The 22,662-nt window shown below is 35.4% G+C and overlaps 2 protein-coding genes across 2 annotated transcripts; one reads left to right on the top strand and one right to left on the bottom strand.

The window, feature by feature from the left end:
• Positions 1 to 36: 36 nt before the first annotated feature.
• Positions 37 to 14,857, bottom strand: LOC110414525 (transcription regulator). The gene is made up of 40 exons (XM_021425766.2): positions 14,561 to 14,857; positions 13,557 to 13,854; positions 13,213 to 13,441; positions 12,707 to 13,046; positions 12,484 to 12,597; positions 12,241 to 12,369; positions 11,966 to 12,157; positions 11,673 to 11,867; positions 11,252 to 11,389; positions 11,028 to 11,150; positions 10,684 to 10,937; positions 10,289 to 10,392; positions 9,691 to 9,785; positions 9,328 to 9,564; positions 8,628 to 8,816; positions 8,470 to 8,551; positions 8,259 to 8,326; positions 7,256 to 7,401; positions 7,011 to 7,119; positions 6,775 to 6,921; positions 6,579 to 6,626; positions 6,369 to 6,497; positions 6,002 to 6,241; positions 5,780 to 5,920; positions 5,605 to 5,690; positions 5,410 to 5,515; positions 4,816 to 4,911; positions 4,535 to 4,687; positions 3,948 to 4,121; positions 3,644 to 3,858; positions 3,418 to 3,553; positions 3,208 to 3,333; positions 2,633 to 2,677; positions 2,305 to 2,382; positions 2,094 to 2,210; positions 1,550 to 1,676; positions 1,373 to 1,473; positions 1,097 to 1,234; positions 932 to 1,015; positions 37 to 179 (listed from the first exon to the last, which is right to left on the bottom strand). The coding sequence occupies exons 1-40, from the start codon at positions 14,657 to 14,659 to the stop codon at positions 60 to 62; spliced, it is 5,748 nt and encodes a 1,915-aa protein (XP_021281441.2). The 5' UTR covers positions 14,660 to 14,857; the 3' UTR covers positions 37 to 59.
• A 2,900-nt stretch (positions 14,858 to 17,757) lies between these two features.
• Positions 17,758 to 21,301, top strand: LOC110413904 (alanine-tRNA ligase). Its single transcript, XM_021424928.2, has 9 exons — positions 17,758 to 18,094; positions 18,182 to 18,248; positions 18,344 to 18,421; positions 18,817 to 18,869; positions 19,698 to 19,781; positions 20,460 to 20,512; positions 20,603 to 20,667; positions 20,760 to 20,818; positions 20,998 to 21,301. Exons 1-9 carry the CDS (start codon positions 17,789 to 17,791, stop codon positions 21,085 to 21,087), a joined length of 855 nt encoding a protein of 284 aa, XP_021280603.1. The 5' UTR covers positions 17,758 to 17,788; the 3' UTR covers positions 21,088 to 21,301.
• Positions 21,302 to 22,662: the final 1,361 nt, after the last annotated feature.

The raw sequence follows: 22,662 nt of genomic DNA, 5'->3' as shown, positions 1-22,662 counted from the left end.
TGAGAAGAAAGGGGGGCAGGGGAAGAGATTCACCGTGATAATGCGAAAAAAGCGTTCTGTCATATCATCCCTTTGAGCAGTCCATTTTGATGCAATTGCACAATGTAATGATTACAAGGTCCATCATTTGCACCAGGAATCTCACATATCTGGTACCATTCTGCAAACAGCATGGAAACCTACAAGATTTTCGAGAGAAATTAACGACTAAGAATTTCATAATGGGCCCACTTTCCCTACACATGTAAGGAGAAAAAAGGGAGGGCAGGATGGGGGAGACAAAGGACACAAGAAAAAGGAGTGATGGAAAGAGAGAGACAAGATACATAGGGAAGATATATGATTAGAGTAACAACAATATGAATGCTGCATGCCTGCAGGAAGAAGTACTTGCATCATGAAGCAAAATATAAAAAAAAATAGGCACATATGTAACAGGATGCAAGTAGTAGTTTAAAAACGTAAATCAGCCCCATCCTATTAAAAAATCTCAACCTCCATAGAATCAAAGGTGGTGACTACTGTAATTTTGAAACATTCTCAGACCATATTAGGACAATAATAATATGTGTACACCACTCATTGTGGCAGGAGGCAGGCCAAAGATTGCTTGCTTTAATTTTGAGATGGTTGCAGTCTCAGTGGGGAATACTTTGACAAAAGATACAACATACTATTACTCTGTGCAGAGGACCCAATTCATTGAGCTTTTAATAGGCATTTTTGTTCAAGAACATAACACCACTAGGTTTACCATTTTCTCAAATACACTTAACATCCTCCCAAATTTTCCACTCTCATCAATACGATACTTTTAACTCCATCAGATTATTAGTGAAATCTATAATATGCACAAAGCATTCTCACAATTCCTTCTTAGACCTCGAAACAAATTAAAAAAAAAGGGGCAGAGAGAAGCAATTAAGGTCACCTGCTCCTTGAAGCCAGCAGGATCTGGTTCTAGATTCTCCACATTGCTATTATCGTCCCTATTAGCCAATGTGTGCCCAGGTACCTGCTTCAAGAGAACGATTTCAGGTCAGAAGAAATATTAATAGACTTAAGAACAATGCAATACCATGGATGAACCATTGACCTTTTTGTCTCTAGATTGCCTAGCCTTATCCTCCTTCCCAGCAGCGGCACTAGATAAAGCACCCACACTAGCAGAAGGATTTCTGATCACCTCGATCAACTGTTGCAATGATTCAGGAGATCCAGGTTTTGAAGCAGCCTGCAAGTTCAGAAAAAATAAGAGAGAATCTAGAAAAAAAAAGGAACGGAAGAAGTGAGGGAGAAAGAGAGAGAGAGAGAGAGAGCAAAGAAGAAAAAGAAAGGAAAAAATTAGATAACAAAGAGAAGGATGACCAACCTTAGCCAGTGCATCCACAAGATTATGGAGTTCTGAGATGACTCTGGATTCATCAGTGATCAAAGTTTGAAGAAGGGACATCGCAAATTCCATCGCAGCTTCTGCATATTTAACTTGATTAGCTGAGTTAAATTATTTAGAATTTTGTTAAGTAAAAAGAAAATTCCTAACACATACTATTCCTTCCTCCATCAATAAGTTTTGCTATATGAACATTGTACTCCGCAAGGTTCAGCAATTCACTTCGAATAAGGCCAACCATGATATCCTTGTTGAACTTTCGCTCCTCGTCTGAATATATCACCTGTAAGAGAGCATGGACAATCAACACAGATGGAGAAGACAATTCTAGACGTATGTAAAAAGAGAAGAACAAACCAAAAAGAGGTGAAGCCAAAAGCCAAAAAATGCAGAATAGCTTATCTAGCAAACCCACTCAGTCAGAAAACATCACATTACCTATTATGTCCTAACAATCGCTGTTAGATGTAGAGTTTTTTTCATGGAAGCAGCAAGAGACTAACAACTTTTATAGCAGTGTTCCTTTTTGCTTTACAAGTAAAACCAGTGACAAGTTTAAAATCCAAAGCAGTGGAGCTAATGGATATCACAACTAACATTAGGAGGTAAAAATGCAACTCGGCTGCTGTTATACACCAAGGAAAACAAGCCTCCAAGGTCTAAACATCTTCCAAAGACAAGAATGTGGAATAGAACATACCCAACTAGTAAGCTCCTTAACAGCAAGCTTGCAAACATCACGGACAGCAGCCAGAATAGCAAGATGGGCACTAACATGAAGACTGTTTGATGCATTCTCATATAAGCCCTTGAAAACCTGTATAAACATTGGGAGCAGTCAAGGATGAGAATCATTTGAAAAAAAAAAGTAACCAGCAAAAAACACTTCTGCCCCACAATCATTAGAACACCTTTTGAGCCACAGCCAATGCAGCCTCGTCCCGACTTACACATCTGAGTATAATTTCAGGTACCTCAGAGATCACTCCCTACAAAAATGTCAACAACTAAATAACAGTTTTTCAAACAATATAACCAAACAAAAATGAGAATTCATTTCAGGAAATAACAACTTGTTTTGACCAACAAGTGTAGGTGCCAAGGAAGAACATGAAAGCAGAAGAGACAGATACATGGAGGGAACAAGTTAAACAATAGCAAATTTTTGGCACTCATATTTCAATAATCTGATATATATATAGCTGCAGTGCATACAAGCAGAAGAAGATTAAAACATACCTGAATGTCAGCTTCTCTAGCATCGCTTGTCGCCAAAGTTTCCAACTGAAGACATTTGACAGAGTCAGAAACATACTGAAAATATTTCAAACTCAAGTAGATAAGAACACAAAATTAAAAGGAATGGGAGCTCTATAGCTGACGGATCTCCTTCCTATACTTGTGTGGGAAACTATGTTTCGTGTTGTGCATCAGTCTCCCTTTGACAGGAGATCCAAGAATTGCAAAGATACAACCATTAAGATCATTGTAGATAAAAATATGCATCTCCCACAACAATCGAGCAGTGGCACCCGAGCATTTGGCTCATTGATTGGTGCATGATCCCCCTGCCTAGAGAGCAAGGTTCAAATCCCCCTCCCTCAAATTAAAAAAAAAAATCAAGCAGTGAAAAAGGAATACAAATGAAGGAGAAGATTATGAAAAGGCATCTTATCCACCATGACATTATGACCCGCTTGTTCTGGTCAGACAACAGAGTCATCCATGCAAGTGCCAAATTCTCCCCCACCCCAAAAGATAAAGGAATAAGTAGAGCAAAAAAGAAACCAGAAATAAAAGCAGTCATATGCAACCTTCTGAGCAACAATCTGATATTTATCCAATGCATCCCTTGTGCTCAGTGAAGTTTCAGAGATGCTGCTTCCTAGACGGTCAGAGGCAGCCGGTGAAGGTAATGGTTGTGCTGTAGGTCCCAATTCCTAGCAACAAGTTGGGAGCATGTATCAGTAAAAAGCATGAGTCTCTCTACCAGTACCAAAAATCACCCATATAAAATTTCTCACTTTTACAGCATCAGTGGTATCCACTGAATGTAACTCAGGGGCTGAAATTGTAGAAGAGAAAGAAGCATTGAGAGGATCGTTTTCAGTAGTCTGCTGGGTAAGACCAGCTGCTGAGCCAATATGAATTGAGGAAGCACTGAAACAAAAAGAGTTCAAATAGATCAGCAACAACAAAACCAGAAAAAAAAACATCATTGAAACCAAAGCAGCATTAAAAATGTAACACCTCAAAAGTGCAGCTGAGGAAGATTCAATTGCCTTAGAAGCAACATCCAATTGTCCCAAGTTTCCTTGGCTGGATGCGTAACCAGGGGTAACTTGCCCTGATGTTGAACCAAATGTGCCAGTGAGACCACCATCACCAGATAAGCTTGAGGGACCAGCAGACATAGAATGTAAGCTCTGACCAGACTGATTTTGCCAAGGAAGCCGAACAAAATCCTAAGAGATAAGAGGGGAGGAGCAACTCTCAGTGCCTTTATTCGTAAAACCAAGGCAATCCTCATGCAAATGGTTAATCATATGAATACCTCATAAACCCGCTGCTGAGACAGAGACAAGTGACCTGGTTTAGGTCGAAGAGCCTCAGGCACAACACCCATAGAACCTTGTCCATACATGCTTGGATCAAAAAATGAGGGATCCCTATGCTTTCTTCTTAAAGCAAGTTGATTAGCTATTTCTCCATCAATGGTTTGTATTGCCTATATATTAAAGTCAAAGGAAAAAGAAAGATAAAAGTTAGAACCAGGAAGAGTCTAAAATAAGTGAAATTCATTCACCATATATCGTTTCCTAAAAACCAGCCACATGCAGAAGACCTCCATCCATGCAGGCAAAACTCCCATATGAACCAAACATTACAATAGAGAAGGAAGCGTAGAAAACCAAATCTGAATCCAATAGTACAGCATTGAAAGACCATAGCAACTTTAACTTTTGCACGAGAAGCATTCTTTTCATTGGAGCATTCAGAATCACTAATATGAACGTAATCAACAAGATTTATAAAAATAAAAGAAAATGAACTTAAAACCAATTCCATGAACAACAGATTGAGCCTATCTGTTCAATGAACATGAGCACAAAATACATAGATCGATGGCAACAAGCAGACCTTATCAGTAGCAGCCTGTTCAATGACCGCACAGCCAAGATCAAGGTTATCATTGGTAACAAGCTGCACAGCTTGTTCCAGAAGATCACTCGCGACATTCAAACCCTGAAGTGAACTCCTTAGTTGACTTGATATAGAGCCACGTAAGGGTTCCTAGAACACCATAAAGAAAGATTAAAACCATCTGATGGAATATAAAAAATGACCACAAAAAAGCACTACAAAAAAAAACTTCGAAAAAGGGAAAAAGATAAAATGAAAGGCTTGTTTTGTGATAAAACCTTGCATGTTACGTGAGCTAGACTTCCGGCCAAACTTGCAACCATCAAGTGTGCTGCATTATAGATCCGTGTCTCATCTGATTCCATAGCATAATCCTACATTGCATTTGATTAAAATGATATTAAGCTAAGAATAATGATTGAATGGCTTGTTCAAAGCATCGTAATTGTTCCAAGATGATTCCAGAGCATTTTCACATGTACACTGGTGCGAGACAAATCTAAACCAAATAAACAGAAGCTTGACAAAAAGCTATCCAATTGTAGTGAGAAGAAACAGAAACTATAAATAGATGAAGTGATGAAAAGCAACACTAGAAAACATAAAAGTAGTAACAGACAATTTTTCATAACGAGCCAAAAACAGTGGAGCTATTATGGAGACAAAACAATCGGAAAGTCATCTTATTGCCCTAACAAAATGAATTGAAACAAGTGCCAAAAAAAAAAGCATCAAACATGGGCATTAATTCAAGAAACACAACAATAATAAACAATAATAAACAATAATAAAGAAGGAAAGATCAATTTGCAATAGTATTGCTATCAACCAAGTACTTGGATCTAAAGCTTTACTGAGTTGACTTTACAGACCTTTAACACAAGCTCCTTTGTTGTTTGAGTTGCAATAGAAACACTGCGCTGAACAATACCAGCCACAATCTCCTTGATAGCTCTATCCATTGCAATTGGAACCACCCTGCAACACATGATGTTTGGAGTTCATCGCCAAGACCAAGCAATGTATACAACAAGCAGGAAAGAATTAATATGGAAATGGCATCAAACCTCTGAAAATGCAAGTGCAAGCCCAAAGCACTGAGCTTCTGATTGATAATAACATGAGTTCCAATGTTAGGTATTGCGGCAGAGAGCTACAAAGAAGACAAGAAGCAACAATTGAAATAAACAAAAAAGTTAAATAATTCATAGATCATTGAAGGATGGGAAAAAAAAAAGCAACCTGATTAACAGAAAAAGGTGACTGTGATGGAGTGGCTTGAAATAGCCCTTGTGCAGAAGGAAGCTGATCAGACAAGCCTAAAGCTGCTAGTTTCTCATCCTCCATCAATGCACCAGAAGAAAGACGCAAGGGACCAGCATACTAAAACAACTCAAAGAAATAACACATTAACACACCTGTAATAACTGCTGACAGCGATGATAAAGTACTGAAGAAACAAACCTGAGATAATAAATGTGTGTGGCCACCAGAATTAGGTGGACTAGCAACCTCAAGAGGTAGTTCAACATGATTAAGTGGAGAAATTATTCCTGATTTAACTTCGGCAACCATCTGGGGCTGGCAAGCTCCAACATCTTTATTAGAAAAATCAGGATTCCCCTCAATTTCTCTTTTGCGATCCTTGAGAAGAGAAGTAGGTGTTATGTCCTTCATATCCACACCAAGATTCTTGAATAGAACCTAAATCACCATGAAAACACAGTAGGCAGATAAATTAATAGATTACCAAGCTTCTGTGAGTCAAGCTACAATAATGAGGGAAAAAAGACCTTGACTTCATATGCGTGCTTAAAACATATGTCAATACCTCTATGTCAAACTTGAGGTTCATTTTCAAGTTTGGCATTGAATAAATCTCAGCTAGTAATGCCAGAATGCCCATGGTCCAGGGATTAGGGGGTTGATATGCCAGACTGCTTTGACATGGCTCAAGAATCTGCAAAAGGTAACAGATTTTTAAAAATTCACAACTTAAGTTCTGAACAAGAAACTAAGTTAATCATAAAAATAATCATACCTTTGAAGTAAATGGAATAACTGCAATCATCAATCCCTTCTCAAATGCCTGGAACGAGCACAAAATAAGAACAAAAACAAAAAGGATAAATTCAAATAATCGGACCATGAAATATACTGGATAGTCCTCAATGAACATATGAATGACTGAACCTTATGGCATAAAACCAACTAAAATAAACTTAAGATACAAGTACCTCTATAATCAGAGATTTGGGATCTATTTCACGAGCCCTCAAAACTTGATTCCGGCCAATAGTTAACTTCCCAAGCCAACTACCCAAATTTTTTAGCAATGACCGCTCCTCAGAGCTTGATTTTATAAGCTCTGATCCCAACAAAACCTAACAACATAAATGGAATAATAAATATTTTTTCTGCTATTTGGTCAAATAAATCTCAATGCATGCTAAATTACTTAAAAGACAGAAACCTTGCAGTTCTCATATGTAGCTTGGACAATCTCCTTATTCAAAGCCTTTGAATTAACTTTGTCAAGAAACTTCAAATACAAATCATGAAAGTTTGGTTCAATGCTTGCTCTGCAATAAAATTAGCAGAACATGATTAAGTTAATTCAATTGTACAAAGATGAGCAGGAAATATAGTGAAAACATGCACACCATGCAGAAAGACGCATGAGTGAACATATGTAAATGAAGAGTATCAAAGTTTGACCTTTTCATAACCATATATTCTGCAAACCAAGGATAGTACTGCTCTTTCAAAATTTCATTGAACTCTTTCCCTTTAGCTTCAATATTGGCAGCAGAAATATTATTAATTATAAATGATATCTTGTCTTGAATCTCTGATGCTGGAGCCTGTAAATAGAATCCAGATTAAGAGGAGGATTAAGTTTGCAGTACTAAACCATACAAACAGCTAAAACAAAGAGATAGAAATTCTGATTGACAATTACAAATACAACCACCAAAGCAAAATGGACATTATCAAAAAAGCAAAAACATCCCCACGACCATCATTGGGTTGGTTAATATTTTAATAAAAGGGAACCTGAAACTAGAACAGACTAAAGGATTTACACTATCCTGGAGTTTTTGAATGGAGGAAAGAGAGTATGAAGGTGAACTGAACCCCTCCCAATCCCTCATATTATCCCTCTCTAAATGCCCTCCGCTCAAAAGTACTGGAGAGTCAAATATTCCACTTTAAAGATTTTAGCTTGTGATCACTTTTTTATCCCTCAAAACTATTTTAGTGATGACTTTAAACCAGGGTAAAATGATAACATAACATAAACTCACTGCTCTACCCTTCCCAGTCCCAAATAAGGTAGAGGAGAGAACTGACTCTCCTACTTTCCACCAATTTGCTCATGCTCTCTTTCACCTTCAAACTTGTAAGCCTGAGCAGGTAGAAGCATACCAATGGTCCATAACCTTACAATTCATATAACCATGCCAAATTGAACTAAACAGTTAACTTGAATGTTGTTGGCATCTTCATCGTAGTCTATTATAAATCCTTATCTCAAATCAGCACATCCCAAGACCAAAGTTACCTATGGTTAGATAGCTACCATCATCAATTAATATAAACTTTTATTCTTTCCAAGCTGTTCGTTGCAGAAGCACAAAACAAAAACTATGATATACGTGCTGATTATGCACTTCCATTAACAATTTGAATGGAAGAAAGATAAAGGTTCATTAAATACCTCAATGGGAGTCTCTCTTCTCTCAGCAGCAGCCACTAGTGTTTCAATGTTCAAAGCAGAGCCAAATCCTGTATTGAAATTAAAAAAAAAAAAAAAGATTGGTGCGTAAGCATGTCCAGATGTAAATGTTTTATGGAAGACTCCAAATGAAACATCCCAATGCAAACTAAATAGAACAAAATAAAGCCATTAAGCTACGGAAAATTATTACTAGTAGAAGTAACTCCTCGAGAAGGACGAACAAAACCAGGGGAAGAAGACAGCATAGATGAACCACTGACTGCATTCTGCAGCTGCAATTTTGGCAATAATATTAGTTCTAGAGAACAAATTCCACATGCATCAGAAACACAAAGTCACCAGGCATACTTTATGAATGCTGGAAGCATCACTCAAGGGAGCAACTGAAGGCTGGCCTACAGAAGACAGAAGTGGTTTCACATCATTGGATGATGTAGCAGGGAGTTTATTACGGTCATCAAGAGAACTATCATGCCTCTGAAGCTGATGCGGAGAAGAAAGCTGTGGCCCAGGCTGAGCAATGCTAGAGCTATTTAACTGCAATGGTGACAATTTTAGACAAAAAAGATAAAAACAAATCATATTGCACAGATCAAATAAAAACCTATATAACAAAAATCCAGGACAATTCTCTTAACCGGAAAATCCAAACATAATGGTGATCATATTATCAGCAAGGTACAGATTATTTATCATTTTTTACTTTGCCAACCAAAGAGATTGTACTTTTTCCCTTTTTTTTAGTTTACAGCATAAAATCAAAAACATGTCTTTTACATTTTAAGATTTATAGCATGGATCTAAAGAGAATGATCTCCAGTGCCAGCTACATAGAGGAAAGAATCAACTTGTTCAAAACTCAATTCCTGTACAATGATACCATCTTAATATAATGTCATTGTCATAATATTCTACTGAAACTCTTAGATGCAGACCAAATTGCTTATCATTCATAGGCAGCAAAACATTGTAATATTTATTTTGTGACACTGTTATTTGTAAATTTAAATTGTATCGTATGAAACAAAAACAAACACTATGGTTTTACCTCCCCATTTCCTGAGGTCACCTGAGAGGAAACTTGGTGTTGAACAGAGGGATTGTTGCTCCCATCTGATTCCAACTGCCCTGATGAAATCCTGGCAAGAGCTCGTTCAATGAAAGCAACAAGCTCTGAATGAGTGGCACGCAGGTGAGATATCTGTAAAATATGGTTGCAATACTGTGGCCACTCAATCAGACGATCCACAAACTGCTCCAACGCCTTGGTTCCAAACAAAAACATCTGTACATGCAAATAGGCCATCAGCCATTCGTTAACACCATCAATTAGAGAATTCCTTTACACCTTTGTGGGCAACAACCAATGAAGAGAAAGAAGAAAAGACTATTGCTAAGAAATAACACTAACTTTTGAATCTGCAGGTTTACGCAATGCATCTAGAACACCACGCAAGGCAATTCCAAGGGTGAGGTGAGTTACAAGCTGCTGCTTGATTACAGAGCCTGAAATATGTGCAAAGGCACAACATAAGTTCAAAGAGAAAGTGCGTATATATTACCGGTGCTTGATAAAAGAGTCTGAAAATTATCCAGAGCCATCTAACAACAAAAAATACGTATATGTCTGTCAGAAAACTAAGTAGTAAGTTGAAGAAAATAAAACCACAAATACTGTATAGACTAGACAACTAAAGTTCTACCTCAATAGCAAACATGACCATCAAGTTAAACACAGAACTTTTGAATCAGAATGTGCCAATCAATTGGATTCTTAGTATTCCATATGCTACACATGCTTTTAACAGATTGATCTTTGATGGAGTACTTAGATAAGGACTTCACAAAGCATACCTCTAAGAAAGACAAAGGTGATGGCAGAATTTGAACACTACAACTGCCATGACACAAGCAGTTACCAAACCTCATACATATGTAATAAAGATCTGCAACAATTATTGACTAGGACACCGACTGGTTTATTAGAATTATATTTTATAATAACTCACCAAAGAGAACCGCAGCGATTTTGAGCTGTCTTTCAGGATACTTGGGGAAAAACCGGTATTCTTCAAACAGATTTGCAATCATGCACTCAAATATCGATTGTTCCCTGTCAATATTAAACAGCCCATTACATCATCATCTCTTAGACACGAAATTTCTTGTAAGAGTTAAGTTTTCAAATGATGACAAAAGTAACAGCAGACATAGAATGTGGAATAAAAAGATACAAGATCCTTCCTCACTTGACCAAAAACAAGAATCAACTCAATGCATGGAAATTGAAACAATTAGATAACCCATTAAAAAGACCTACAGACAAGAATATACTATCAAAGCTAAGAAAATATCTCAAAAAATGAAAGCAAAATCTGCGAATGGTACTGAAGCAACAACATGCCTTTTCACAGAAGATTCCTTGAATCGTGCAAGCATTTGAACCATTGAATCAATGGTCAACTGACCAGAAAACATTTGATGAAAGTAAGAGTTTGCTTCTGCCTCAATATCATCTCCATATCCATCAGAGGTTGACGAATCTGTGGTCCCACCATTTTGCAGCTTTGGATTAGAATCCATAATCATTGCGTGCAACCTTTCCATTTCCTCGAGAAGCTGAGTAGAGGCTATCATCCCAGTATTAGCTTTAAGGACCTGAATAGGAAACACAAAGGGAAAGCAATTAGTGTACAGATAAAAACATGTTAAATTGGAATCATAAGAATAACCTAGTAGAAATAATACCTTGAAAAAGGTAGAACTAGCTTCCAAATAAAGATTTAAAACAGCAGTAGCATGATGGAAAGGTTTGGCAGAAAACTCCTGTGATCCACCGAAATGTATCTCCTTCAGGAACTTTAGGCACTCCTGAAAATCGCACCATGCATGTCAACCTAAACATTCTGATAACTAATAGCTCAGAAATCATACAGCCACCAGAGGTATGGGTGTGGAGGACTCGTTATTACCTCAAAAAAAACATCTTTATATGTATTCAGGTTACTACCCAACCACTTCTCAAGATCTAGAACCTCTTTCTGAGAAGCAAGGACCGCTAATCTGATGCCAGAAGGAAAAGGTATCATCTCCAACACCGATGATAGAATCTGAAAAAGTAGATAGGAAACATGATAAGATACAAGAGAGATTACCAAAGATAGAACACAGAATGTAACACACAAACTAAAATCCTGAAGCAATCTTTGTAAGCAATAAATTATGAAATCAATATTGAAGATAACTTAAACACACACACACACACACACAGAGGAGGAGAAGGAGGAGGAGGAGAAGGAGGAACATGACATAATCAGCAGTCTGATGCAGCAGAAACGTTCTCTCACAGCGTGATGCAGTAGAAAAGGAACATCAATGACGATCCAAATTTACCTTTAACTCTTGACAAATTTCCAGAATTCTAATCATGCCGTCTGGCTCAGTGTTGTGTACTTCTACAAATCCACGCAAGACAAGATTAGGGTTCACGTGCCAAAGTTGAACTATCATACCAGCACCCAGGGCATTTTTAATTATCATTGGAAAAACTGTGTTAGTCACATCATGCTGGAGGAGATTATAAGTCGTCTGCAAGTATAGATGCAAAATTTATCAACCCAAAAACAAAGATGCAAATAAGAAAGATTGCACAGCATTACCACATATGTGATATTATAGATATGTACATTAATATGTGCCATCCCAAGAAGCAGGACTTCGGGGCAGTGTTTTAAAGGATAATCAAGCATTGATCGAACAAAGCTTGTATGACCCCTTTCAGCTAGTTGACACAGTACATCTAAGAGGTCAAGACACATCCAGGCATGATTTGCATTTCCAAGGTGAAGCTTATGGCCATGCACGGCATCCATATAGGCCTGCAAGATTGATCAGTATTCTTACTGCAAATATGGTGACGAGAAGAAGAAAAGGTAAGACCACATTTGCATTGAGCTCTTACCAGCTGCCTCAAAGAATGGGCAAAGGTAAATACTTCTGGCAGTGCTGATACAGCATATTTTAGAAAAGATAGCTGACCTTCAATATTCTTCCATACAGACCCACAAATGGCATGGAGAGGAAAGGGTTCCTGCACAACTCAATTCCACAGATTAATTAAACAAATGAAAAATAATGATTAAAAAAACTAAAGCAATACAACATGCATGCAACTTGACACATGCCAAAATAAAAACAATAATACCTGGGATGCATGTCGATATACAGACATGAAAAAGGAGAATGCCGCCTCATTAGGAATGTAGAAACCCTCATGATCCAGGTTTTCAATAACTCGAATCCAGTTGGTACCAGGAGCCTGAATTCAGATGCATTTCAAAAGTATAGAAAATATGTTTCTTCTAAAAACAGCAATTAGCAAATTGGAAGAAAATAGAATTACAGAAAGCAAAAAATGCATAACTCACAAGCTGCTTTATAGTTTTTATAAGAACATCAATGTTCCAGGAGCACAATGGAGGCAACTCAGATGAAGTGCTGCAACCTATGGCCAGGCAAAATGTAGAAAATGCTGTTGGGTTATCCTCAAGCCCAACATAGGTATGGGCAATTGTGCCAAGTATTCTAGATATGGTCATCTCTGTCAGGGGTAAGCAAAGAGATAAAATATCTTTACAGCGTGCAGCATCAACAGTGCAACCATAACCTAGTTCCTTAATTATATCCCCCATGCTCATTTCCTTCTCCATTTCTGCTAAAAGAGCATCAAAATCATTTTCTCCAGATTCACTGAAGAAATCCATATTCCTGCAGCAGAAAAGAAAAGGAACAAAAGAGCAAGCATTTAAGTTGATGGCTTATCACAACATACTGGAGAAATAATGAACAGAACATGATGACTAGAAAGCTTGCATGATTAACTGCAGGTTTGGAGGAGAAGAGAGAAAGGAAATGGCTATGCAAAAATCAGTACCTTAAGAAATTAGCCTCACGCAATTCATCTGAAAGTATTGGAGTTAAAACAAACTGCGCGACATCTTTTGCTTGCACTAAAGATAACATCTGCATAAAGGAATCTACATGCTTGGAAAGGGCATCAGAGCACTGGAGGAACATAACAATATTCTGAATTTGCTCGGAAGAATCGAAAGAAGCTGGATTAGTATGCAATTCCTGAATCTGAGCCATGCAGAAATTCTTCCCTAAATAAATGCAAAAGCTTTACTTTCATCATTCTGATCAACAGTGTCAAAGAAACTAACTAATCAAGAGAACATCCTTTCAACAACCAATGCCCATTCAAACAATGCAACTTACCGCACATTCTTGTGTCAGGATTTTCAGAATCAGACAAAGCAAGACCAACGCCAATTTTTTCAGACACAGATAACTGCATAGTTTTTGAGAAATTCTGCAGGAATTCCTCACTGATATCTGTACTTCTTAGTGACTGACAGAAGACAGTACAAAAATTTGGCTTGTCCATGGTATGTCTAAAAATTGCTGCTACAACTTGGTCAGATTGCAAGTTCTTTGAATCCGTCTTGTGAGAATTCAAGAAATCCAAGCAGGTTTGCAACACCGGAATGCTTCCCTCGATCCCATATTCAATGAACTACCCACAATAAACAGACCATATCAGTATGTCGTTAAGAAAATTGTGTAAAATGGGAAAGAATCAAACAAAAGACCCCATCCCAACCCCTTGGAGACCACTACCAGGATATCCATTCTCACACCTCACAGAAGTTTATAAATCTTGACAAATTCACTCTTCATTACTATATCTGCTGCAACATTAACACAACTGGAACCCAGCTTACCTGACTTGAAAAGAATATCAATAGCGTTTCCTAGCTCATGGATTTTTAAATCTAATTTTATTTAGGAAAATAAAAGTAGCACCAGCAATGCGGTACTGTAATTGATTAAATTTTATTAGCTACAAATTATATTGACAGCGTTTCTAGGGTTTTTTTAAAAAGGAAAAATCAACAGAAATGCTCGCATTTGAGCAATCTGAATTTTCAACCTTCCAGTATCTTAGTCTCCGTTTCCATTTGTATATATATTCTCCCTATGGATAAGACGGCACCGAGCTAGCTAATTGTATACGAAAAATAAGTACAACGCGATCAAGAAATAAGTTACAACGAGAGCAAAACCCAATCTAATTGTATAAATATACATTAAATCGGACGTTAACTTTTACCTAATTTTAGGGTTTTTTGAGAGATTAGACTAATCTTGAGAAATGCAACATAAAATAATACCGAAATGGCGTGTGTGAGTACGGAAACGTTGAAAGATAAAGAAAGCACCTGACAGAGCTCTCGAAAAATGGAGTCAGCGTTGGCTTCGGTGAGGGACTGGAGTAGCAACCGAACGTGAGTCGAGAGTGTCGAGGAAAGCTCGAGCATGGTGAAGGGAGATGGATCGCAAGGGTTTTCGGCGGAAAGCGCCAGTTGAGATAAATAAAGAGATATTAATAGAGAGAAAGAGAGAAATTAGGGTGATGCGCTGGGGAGAGGGGGCCTTTGAAGATTGGGGGAGGCTGAAGAGAACCGTCGAGAAAAGTGAGAGTCGAACGTCTGAAAGTGTTGATGTCAAAGGGTAAAGACAAGCTTCTATCCGTCTGAGTGACATGCGGGTCACGCTCTATATAAAGGTGTCATCTCATGTTTGGTTACAAGATAATGGAGCAGTCCACCCTTATTCCTAATCGCTTACAAAATCGTGAGTAGTTCTTAAAATTATTTTTTTTAAGTATGATTATTTAAAAAGAGATAAAATAGTCATTATGGAAAAGAAATAACCATTATAAATCTCTTTTTAAAATTATAATTAATTCATGAAATGATTATTTTTTAAAATAATTATTTCAGCAGAAGTCAAAATAGTTATTATGTAAAAGAGAATAACCATTACACATCTCTTTTGATAATGACTATTTCGATTGTGTAAAAATATATTAAAAAAGTTATTAAATAAAATTGGTCTTAGTCAATTTTAAAATTACTTTCTTAGATAACACAAAACCTACTTATTTTTTATATTTTCTTTCTGTCCCTGCGCATCTGTCTCTCTTATCCCTTTTAAATTTCCTCTACCACTAGATAATGGCAAACTAACTTTTTATAATTATTAGTTAATTAAAAATAAAATAAATTTTAAGACGTATAAGATTCAAATGTTGAAAGTTCTTAATCTTTTTTAATAATCATGATTAATTCGTGAAATTATTATTTTAAAAGATATCAAAATAGTCATTTAAAAAAAAATACTATTATGGATTCCTTTCAACATGATAATTACTATTTAATTATGTAGAAATAGTTAAAAAATTATTAATAAAACTATTCTTATCAATTTAAAAATTACTTTCTTATAAAATACGAAACTTATTCATTTTCCATAATCTCCTTCTCTCTACTCATTTGTCTCTCTTATTCGTTATTTAAATTTCCTCTAGCAGTGAAAATGATGGATTAACTCTCTTTTTTTTAACATATAAGAATTAAACGATGAAAGCTCTTAACTAATAGGTTAAGAATAAAAAATAATATTAACATAATTTGATAATTAAAATCAATGTTAATCATCATCATTATTATTATTATATACGTATCTGGAGTTTCAATTAAATTATCTTTATTTAATGATGGTTTTCACTGTGGTATACAAGAGTGAAAAGGTAAATGAATATTCAAGTTTTAATTCATTAAAAAATCAAATTAGCAATTAGACGTAGCAATGTGTTCACAAATAAAAATTTTACATATTAATTTAGAGTGAAATATACCATACTCTTAAATTTTGATCGAAATTATACGAGAAATTTATTAGATTTTTAAATAAACATTAGCATTGATCGTTAAACAATGTTAATGTTAAATATCAAATATCTAAAATACTTATTTTTTTATTATTTTTTTTCTCATGTCGATTGATGGTGTCTCCTTGCACCGACTAACCACCCATCTGGAGACACCAGATTGATGATCCCTGATAGCACTAAAGCCCCTGAGGGAGCATCAGAGCTCCCAAAGAAGTGCTCAGCCAAATCGAGGTTTTTTTTTAATTAATAAAAATTTGATAAATTTATATAATAGTAATTTTTAAAATTAATAAATGATAGTTTTTTAAATATTTTTACATTGTCAAACTAATAGAAATATTAATAATTAATTAATGATTAGATCTATGTGTTTAGTGAAATATATGTTTAGAGATAAAATGTTAATTTTGAAAACTAATAAATCCGTTTGAATATTCGATTAAAACTTAGGGATTGAGGTATTTTACCCTAATTATAAACATAATGCTCAAAATGGTTTTTGAGTTGTTTAAAAAAAAAATAAGTATTTTTTTATTACGTTCAATTAACTGTTTATAAATTTTTTTGTAGTTAATTAAGTTATTATAAATAAAGGTTAATTAATTACATTTAATTAAAATATATATTATCATTTTATGTTAATTTGATGCTAATATATATAGTACATAATACAATATAACCATGATATCATGTCACATTAAAATATTACGTCATTATTTATCATGATGTGTTAATATGTCATATTAATGTCACATAATATATAATGATAAATAATATTTTAAATAAATTAATCATAAAAATTTATTTAATTCAAAATAAAAATATAAAAATTTATTTAATTCAAAATATAAGCACAAATATTTGATTGAACACAATAAAAATATAAAAATTTGTTAAAATTTTTAAAAATAGTTTAAAAACTTTTTTAAATAATATATTTTAATTACAAAAAATTCTAAATGAATAAGTATATTACAAATTATGGATGTGAAAAAATATTATATATATTAAAAAAAAAAACATTGAGATATGTACCCAATTGAATGTCGAAGAAAACAATCAAGTGTTAAATAAGAAACACTAAGCAAACCATATAAGGAAATATTCAATTAAAGTGTATTAAAATTATGATCATTTTATTTATAATTTATGAATATTGAAAAAGAAATTTCCAATCAAGAAAATAAGATTGGGACTGGAACATTAATGTAGATTATTACTATAAATAATAATCATATTGACATCAACAAAATAATAAAAACATTATATTATTAAGATAAGCCAATGCAATATGATTTATTTATCTTAACTTCGAACTTGCAAAATAAAAAAAAACTCATTTATTTTTAAAAATATATAAAATTGTTGTATTGGGTGATAAAATTAAAAGCTTTTATATACACTATAACTAATGTGAAATTAATATGATTAAACTTTTCATTTTATCTAAATATATATGTTTTCCAATTTAGAAGACTGCATCACAATTCGCAACAACACTTCAAACAAAAATAAAAAATAAAGAATATTGCCCAAAAAAAAAGAAAGAGGGTGGAGTGTTAAGAAAAAGTGAAATTGGGCATTAGAAGAAATAAACAAAAGCAGGGGAGCATTTAGCAAAGTGAAAAAAAGGGGCATAGATAGGAACCATCCAAGCGGGTTATTCTGACCCGGAAAAACTGCCGGATCCAGCCTCTAACAAAACTTCCCCATGAAATTGGCTCCTGAGACGGCAAAACACAATCACCTCCCCATGGCAACAATCTCTGAATCACCAGAAGATAAGTCAAATCCAAATTCACCGCCGTCAACGCCGCTGCCGCCGCCGAGCGATTTCCCTTCTAAAAGTGAATCGAAAGTGCTACAACAAGCAATTCCATGGATCGATTACGCAGTGGAGCAAGCTCTTGTGTATCAAAAGATCATTGTACAGAACATTAACGCCACAATCGAAGCTTCTAGATCTCGACTCTCAGAAATTCGCTCCACTTCCGCTGCACATTTCAATCAAACCATTGTTCGCTTCTTAAAATCCTTTCCTTTGTTCAATTTTAAGCTGAGAATTAGGAGAAATGGAATTCATGTGATTTTTTTTAATTGATAGGATTCACTTGAGGATGTCAAGTCCCAGCTTGCTGTTTACGAGAACATGGCGTTTGGCAAAGTTAAAGGTCTGTTGCACTAATCCTTTCGCATTCTGTTTGTATCTGACAGACTATTGGTTTTTAGTTTTTAAGGTTTTGAGCTTTGACATTTTTTGTTGCAGAGGGGATTAAAATTACAGCTTCGCATCCAATGATCACGGGTGGTGTTGCTGTTGGCTTGGGAGTTCTGGTACTGAAAAGTATGGTTCTGTTACATTTGTAGGCTGTTTACGTGTTCCTTGCTTGTATTTGCAACAATGGCATCAATTATATCCATCTCTATCTCTTTATGTTATATGCCGAAAATGCTGCAACTATGTACACGCAAATGTGCAGACATAACTTGTTATTCATTGAAACTAGCTCTTTCTAACAGTGTAGAGGTGCTGCTTTCTCATAACCAGCTTTAATGATAACCATTAAAGTTGTTGCTTAGATAACTAGCAGGTTTAGGATTCCTAGCCTCGCAAGTCTTAGCTATGCATATATCCTTAAGTGACTTATTAAGCAATTCTCTTAACCTACTTAAGTTGCTTTAATCTGGATTTAGAATTTAAACTTAATTGTTCTTGTTTCATTTACTTGCAATGCACAGGGCCAAGGCGTTTTCTATATTACAATACTTTGCGTCTTTTTGTGAGTGAAGAGGTGAGTCAATATTGTTTGTCTGCATTCGTCCTGATTTATGGTGCCCCCTTTCTGTCCTTACGATGTGCTTTCCGTTGGTGTATTTGTTTGGCTTATGGATTTGTATACTCAATTTGGATTTAAGAAGAGGACATAAATGATATTCAATCTGCATGCAAAGATTTTATCTTATTTATGATTACCCAGGGCATTGCTTTGTGTAATTCTGTATACAGTCTTTTTTCACATACCAGCAACGGCATCCTCAGTTTGTTGCTTAAGCTGAGAGTTGGAATCTCTTTCCTACTCATGGTTGTTGCAAACCTCTCATAGGAAAAGTATAAACAAATGACTATTATAAATTTGCGGAATCCGTTAGGTACTCATGATTGTTGCAAACTTCTCATAGCAAAATTATAAACAAACGGCTATTATAAATTTGCATTGAGTATATCAAAGAAGTATTTAAGTTTGCGACAGTAGAAGGATGTTAAATATGAATTGTCAAGGGACAGATGGAATTGCCTATTGTATTAATGTTGGAGCATCTTTTCCAGCTTCTAATAATTCCATGACATATTGTTTGAATGTCTCCCTCAACAATTGATTTTTGTTCTGTTTGTGGGATTTTCTATTTCTTTTTTGCACATCTTGGTCCATGCAGTGATATTTTTATCAGTTTTAACTGTTCATGACTCAATTGCTCACGAAGCATGTTTCTGAATTTTATCAGATTATTTTTTTTAAAAAAAAAGTTTTATCAGATTGTAGTGGGGGACCCCATCAAGCAATCAAGCATCTTCCCAGTATAAAACATTATCAATTACTTCCTACTATTTGTTGTTGCAGTCCTGGCTTTCCAAAGCTGACATTAGAGTAAAGGAGCTGAGACAGTCAATTGACCGCCTTAAGGCTGAAAGTGTGAAGCTGGAGGTACACTTTCTGTAGTGGATATCTAATAGATGACAACTGTTGACAAGTATTCTTTCATCATGTGCTTGTGTCATTTCATGCATCAATTGTTTTGGACATCTGTGTGTGTATAGTGTGTTGTTTCTACATGTGTGTTTGTCAATGAAATAGAACCTTTTTCCCTTGGAGTTTCAGCTGATTCTAGGATACTTTTGCGTTTAACTCAACATTTTTTCTTTATTTAATAATAATACAATGGTAAAAATGGAATGTTATCTGAACTTGCCGTAATTAATAAATGAAACCAGAGAATTCACTGTTTCCATATATATGCTTGAGCTGTTTTAAATAGTGTTGTATGTGTTGAAGAAAAATTGGTTAATCCCCAGGAATGGAGAAACATTTTAATTGCAGAACTGATTTTCCAAATAGCTTTCATCCAACAAAGTGTTCATGTACTGATGTCTATAGCTGTGAATAGCTTCTTTTTCTCAATAGAGTTCCTGGAATTACATTCACATCTAGTTCCTATTCTTTCATAGCTACAAACTTGAAAAAATGTAAACATATTATAAAATATCCTTAGAAACTTTGTGTACTGCTCAGAAATTATAAGTTAATCATTGCCTTAGATCAACTTAATGCTTTAGTTAAGCATTTTGTGCTATATAATTGATAATGTACTATTGATGTTTCCAGCGGAGTGCATCAGTAGCCGAAGAAGAGCTGATCCGTGGCAGGAAGAAACTCAGGTTGTGATTTCAAATGAAATGCAGTGGAATATTAACTTCTGCTTCTTGAGGCTGAATTTTCCCACTGGGACATATTCAATTTTGTTTCAGGCACGCAGGCAAGCAGATTCAAAGTGTGATTCACTCAGCTTATAAGATTGAAAGACAAGCAGCAGGTATTCAAGTACTTTCTCTCTTAATAAGGTGCATTGAACATTTCAGCATTTATGTGGCTGAGAAAACAAACCCATATTCTCTGTTGCGTCAGGCTTGAAGGATATCCTTGGAGAACTTCCAAGGAGAGAAGCATCTCGATTTAGATCACAGGTAAGTTTTCTGAATATTAGCATGCAGACTTTGTGTCTCAAAGTATATATTGCTACTGCTATAATGAAATTGCAATGTTCCTTTATTCCCGTACCTGTGATTGCATAAACCGTAATCATGGATGACTGTGCAGTTTTCCTTGGGAAATTATTGCTTAGATGGAATCATTAATTTGGCAGGTTTCCAACCTTGCTTCCGAGGCAAAGCGAGAGCGGAATGCTTTGGCAAAGGAGGTTTCAAAAATCAGTAATTATGGAATTGCAGTTTGAGGATTCTCTTGTCTACACTCTATTGTTGCATGTGCTTGAATTCACAGGTCACGGTTTTCATCACTAACACATAAGATGTTGTGGGAGATCACTTTGTCATTACATTCGAATTTTACTTTCGAGCCTGATGGATGCAAATGTGATGTTTGCACGTCAGGGAACATGTATAAGTAAAAAAGATTAAAAAAATCCTACATGAATTTCAGTTTTACAATTTTAAGGCCTTGTTTTCTGAATTTTCTGCTTCTCAAGGTTGATTTCAATGAGCAAAAACTGTGGAAAAATATTCTAATGCTAGGAAATCAGCGCGAAGTCTTCATTGAAAAAAGAGGAAAAACAGAATGAATCCTATATATAGGGCTTAAACTGGCTGTTTCACCATTGGCTCATGGTTCAATCTCCCATTGTAAAATGGTGAAAACCGACAGGACCCCCGGATTGCTCATCTGTTTGAGATAAGCCATGTTCTCTTGCTTTGTACGTGCTTTCGGAATTGGGATCAATCATTTGTTCTTGAAATTTCGCACCAATGCTGATAAAATTCGTGAATTGGGATCATAACGATCAATGGGTTTATCTCCATGGCTGTCTGTAGATTGTCAGCAGTGGTCGGTCCAGCTGAGTTGAGCCAGAATCTTCACAAATAGGGATGGCCACTTTGATTGGGAAAGTAGTTTAATAATGTTTAAAAAGATCAGAAGGCTGGCTGGCTACAGGAATATGTCGATGAACGTGCCTAATGCACATGCATTATCTCTCCCTCATCAACAAATAAAACTCCCACTTACACTCACTTGTACTACTGCTACTACTTTTGCATTATCATCCTCACCATGTCACGTGATCCTTTCAATCCCCTTTCCTTTTTTTATCAAACTTTCACCAATTACATATAACAATTAAAAAAAACAGGAAAAAGAAAAAGGGTTGGGTCGATTCATACTGATCATATGATTGAGATCAGACCTTCCCTATATTGGGTCCCACCTAAAATCTCCCACTGCAACGAGGCCTTTCATCCCCTATCAGAATCAGAAAATGCCGCTGACAAAACAAAAAACAAAGACCGGTCCCACCACCACCAACGTCCGTCCCTCGACTCGTACCGCTCATACTTCCCGTGTAACTAAAATCATGGTCTTCCACTCTTTTCCAAGGTGAAGTGAACCTCTCTTTTTTAATTTAATTAATACCTCATAAATAACGTTTATTTTAATAAAAGATTAACCTGTAATTTTATTTAATAAAATTATAAAAATATTTCTAAATACGAATAGATAGATTAATTTTGAATAAAAAATATTTTAATAATTTTATTGGAAACAATTATTTAAAGAATGTTAATTGAAAAAATACTAGTATGAATTGAATAAAAATATAAATATCATGTGGAAAAATTTAAATTATTATAAATAGTAGTTTTTTTAATTTTCTTTTATTAATTTTTTTGTTTTGTTAATTTTAACTCTTAAGGTTTTTGCGGAGATCCATGTGAGAACCCTTTACAGAGAGAGAGAATATTCGGAAGCGTCTAATCAGCTGCTCTGCGGTGCATCACGTGGAAAGTCACTCTCG

Source organism: Theobroma umbraticum, unplaced genomic scaffold (genome assembly GCF_002168275.2).
Source record: "Theobroma umbraticum cultivar Fairchild unplaced genomic scaffold, ASM216827v3 scaffold_4.1, whole genome shotgun sequence".
NCBI classification, from domain to species: domain Eukaryota; kingdom Viridiplantae; phylum Streptophyta; class Magnoliopsida; order Malvales; family Malvaceae; genus Theobroma; species Theobroma umbraticum.
This window is presented reverse-complemented; position numbering and strand designations above follow the sequence as displayed.